Source organism: Phoenix dactylifera, chromosome 9 (genome assembly GCF_051530095.1).
Source record: "Phoenix dactylifera cultivar Ajwa chromosome 9, Ajwa_hap1_PhDact_Kaust_v1.1, whole genome shotgun sequence".
NCBI lineage: Eukaryota > Viridiplantae > Streptophyta > Magnoliopsida > Arecales > Arecaceae > Phoenix > Phoenix dactylifera.
The window spans coordinates 24,222,707-24,226,325 of NC_143198.1; the positions used below are offsets into that span (position 1 = coordinate 24,222,707).

Here is a 3,619-nt window from a genome sequence, read left to right on the forward strand (position 1 = left end):
ATGACTTTCCTCGGAGGGTCCGCCGGTTCCAACCTCCAACGCTTTCTCGATCGAACCACGCCTGTCGTCCCGTCGCGCTCCCTCCCAAAGGTGAGTTCCCTTCTTTTTTAATTGCACGGATTCTTTGCGTTGCTCTGGTCCTCGTTGTCGATTTCGAATGATTCGGGTGGCATGCACGCCCGCATGCCGCTTGTGCCGCAGTCGTGTCTCGAAGACCTGAACCAGCTGTGGCACCCGTGGGACTACGACACCGTCGAGTACTTCGGGCTGCAAGATCTCTGGGATTGCTACGACGAGTGGAGCGCCTACGGTGCCGGCACTCCCATCGCCCTCGACGGCGGCGAGATGCTCGTCCAGTACTACGTCCCTTACCTCTCCGCCATCCAAATCTATACTAGTGCTTCATCCCTGTCCAACATCAGGTATATCTTTCGTCCGTCTTCCTGATCTTCTCCTTTCCCATGATTCCTCATACATGCACATACAGAGCATCTCCATCTCCTTTCCTCTCGAATGGGACGATGCTTGGAAATGAGATGGGTCATGCATGATACAATCGTGGGTTGTGGCCATTTGTGAACTCTGAGGTTTGAGGATTCCATGGTGCAGGAACCGTAAGGAAGAAAGAGAAACCGGTGTCCCGGAGATGAGGGAGTTCGGTAATTCTTGCTGTGATGATGGTAAGTGCGACGAGCTATGGAGATCCAGTGGTAGCTCGTCCGAGGACTGCGATTTCTATCAGGACAACTTGTGGCATTTGCGGGATAGGTTGGGCTATCTCTACTTCCGGTACTTTGAGACGTCTGCACCATATGGAAGGGTGCCTCTCAAGGATAAGGTACCTCTCATTTTCTCTGTTTTCTTCTTGCCAAGTGACAAACAATTAATAAAAACCTTTCGTCAGTTTATATTCCAGCAAGTACCTTCCTCTTGGGTTGAAATATCCATTAATGGTGGAATATCACCTCTGATGGCCTACCTGATAAGGGAAGCTGGATAAACTCCCAAGAATCAGTTGGACTCCTTTTTTAAGGATGGATTTAGTAGTTTGTAGGTGCAGTTGTTTTTGTGACATCCCCTTTTTTGTCCTCCTTTTTATGCTCTGTTGCCTCCTTGAATCTTTTTCTCTTGATGAGTATTTGGCATAGCAATCATGTTTCTTCAGTTCTCTTGTCAGCTAAAATAGAAATATTGCTTATTTTCTCAATTCTGTTTCAGATTAGTGAATTGGCCCAGGAATTCCCAGGATTGTCGACTCTGAGGAGTGTGGATCTATCACCGGCTAGCTGGATGGCAGTGGCCTGGTAACTCCTCTCATCTGATAAACTTGAGGCAATCCATTTATTAATAGCTCGAGACAAGTATGCTTTGTTTGCTAAATTATAACTAAAATTGAATGTATATGCTCCAGAAAGATTTTTAATATGGTTCAGTCTATTCAAAAGAAAAGAGCAAATCAAGAAATCTTGGGCAAAGGTTTATTCTGCGAATTCCTAGTCATACTACAACTCCTAGTCTGTATCCAACTCCCTTTGTAAATGCTTCCATATTGTATGCATAGATCTTGCTACATCCAAATCATTTAATAGCTACTATTCTTTTTATGAATTAAACCATTGCACCGCAAAAGAATAAAAAAAAAGGGAAGTACAAGAAATGGCCAATTATGAATTATGAACCAACAACTAAGCCAAGTGCAGGAAAGGAACTTGCGTCTGTGTTCCAAATCTTTCGGTTTAGATGCACAAACAGATACAGCTCATAAGCTCTGCCATTACTTGAGACTGCCATGTTCCAAAGAAGGTTTCAATAGGTGCAAAAACATGATCCTTGATTGATTATCAATTCAATCAAATGAATGCAAACCGTTTCTTTTTTTCTTGAGAAAATGAAAAGGCGCATTACTATTCTTCATTAGTTTGGCATATGGATGTGCATGAATATCTGATATTAATAAAGCTTCCGGATTTCGGATTTTTCTCTTATTTATTTAGGTACCCAATTTATCACATTCCCTTACGCAGAACTGTGAAGGATTTGTCGGCATGCTTCCTCACGTACCACACGCTCTCGTCTTCATTCCAAGGTAAACCTACATCTTAAGCTCTCTTATCATTTCCTCTTTTTGCATTCTTCCCACTTCCCACCCATCGTTGCATGTATGCCCCCAGCTCCCCTCAGCATCTTCCTTTCCTCCGAGTCTCGTCATTGTGAGCATATATGCTTAATCCTCTTTTCTGTTTATTCCAAACCAGACGCCGGGCCCCACGAAGAGATGGAATGCGCCGAAAGGAGGAAGAAGGATAGAGAAGGGATCTCGCTCCCTCCATTTGGCCTGGCCACCTATAAGATGCAGGGGAGGGTGTGGGTCTCGGGAGGTGACGGCAGGGATCTCGATCGATTGCTGTCGCTGTTCAGTGCCGCAGATTCGTGGCTAAAGCAGCTCGGGGTGCAACACCACGACTTCAATTACTTTATGGGGATTCGCCATGGCTGAGCAGAGTGGGTCTTGCATCCGTTCGTAATTTCCTGACGCTCATGGCGCGAACGCAGAAAAATGTTAAAAAAAGAATAGAAAAAAAATGAAGTGTTTCCATCTCCGTTGGAATCCCGTGTGAGAGGACCTTTATGGTGGACGGCTGGATCTTGTTTGGAGCATGACTGGTGATGGTGATGGTCCCATTCTCCCATTCCTACCTCCTTGCTTGGCGGCACCGCATTGCTGAGTTGCATTCTAGCTTAGCGGAAGTTAAGAAAGGAATAATTTGGAACTTAGGGAGTTTCATTCGCATTTTTATCTCCCGTTTGCTCTTCGTTCGAGGAATGCAGCGATACTGGAGAACGAGAAAAAGGGGCAAATTGGGATTTCAAATTGTAAGATACAACTCTTTTTGCTGTCCCGTTTCCTATTGTGCGGAGCATGTCAAGGAGATGCTATTTTTTTGGCTAAAGAAATCTGGTTATTAATGTATTGTGTTTAAAGCATTTATTTTGTGCTTTAGGCGGTTACCTTACTGGTGTGGTGAAGATGTTTCGGTTAAAAAATAATTTAGAAATTTACAAGCTCGAATTTAATGCACTGCTACTTGCAATAGAAAATTTGCATAAAAATTCTAGAATTGATGTGCCAACTTTTCCAACAGTGGAAGGGTTGCATGTTTTGTATCTTTTTATATCAATTTCTTTGTATCTTTTTATATCAATTTCTTTGCGTTCGTTTCTTGTGAGAATCGTGTGAGCGTGTATTCAGTTCCACCTCAATTACTCGCTAGGTAAATCTTATGTACTTATACAGGATCAAGAAATCCAAATAATATCTTTCGGCTAGCATTTTTAGATAAATTTCTGGGTTATTAAGAATGGTCTCAGAGCTGACATGGTCCATAACCTATATGGATTAGATGACACTACAACACGGATTCATTAGAGCTTACTACGGACTATTGTGGTGTTTGTGATTAGATTTGAATTGATTTGAATCCTTTGTCTGACGAGGATGTATGACTTGAACAGGAAGGAAGTATGTGAGGATCTGTGCGGACGTGTGTTTAGTTCCATATCGATTATTCGTTAGGTAAATCTTGGATATATATACAGAATCAAAGCACCTAAATAATAC

General features: G+C 42.9%; 1 protein-coding gene across 1 annotated transcript; it reads left to right on the forward strand.

Annotated features, from left to right (window-relative positions):
- LOC103714644 (uncharacterized) lies at positions 1-3,619 on the forward strand. The gene is made up of 6 exons (XM_088705228.2): positions 1-90; positions 202-422; positions 652-838; positions 1,219-1,304; positions 1,995-2,086; positions 2,256-3,619. The coding sequence occupies exons 1-6, from the start codon at positions 1-3 to the stop codon at positions 2,495-2,497; spliced, it is 918 nt and encodes a 305-aa protein (XP_088561354.1). The 3' UTR covers positions 2,498-3,619.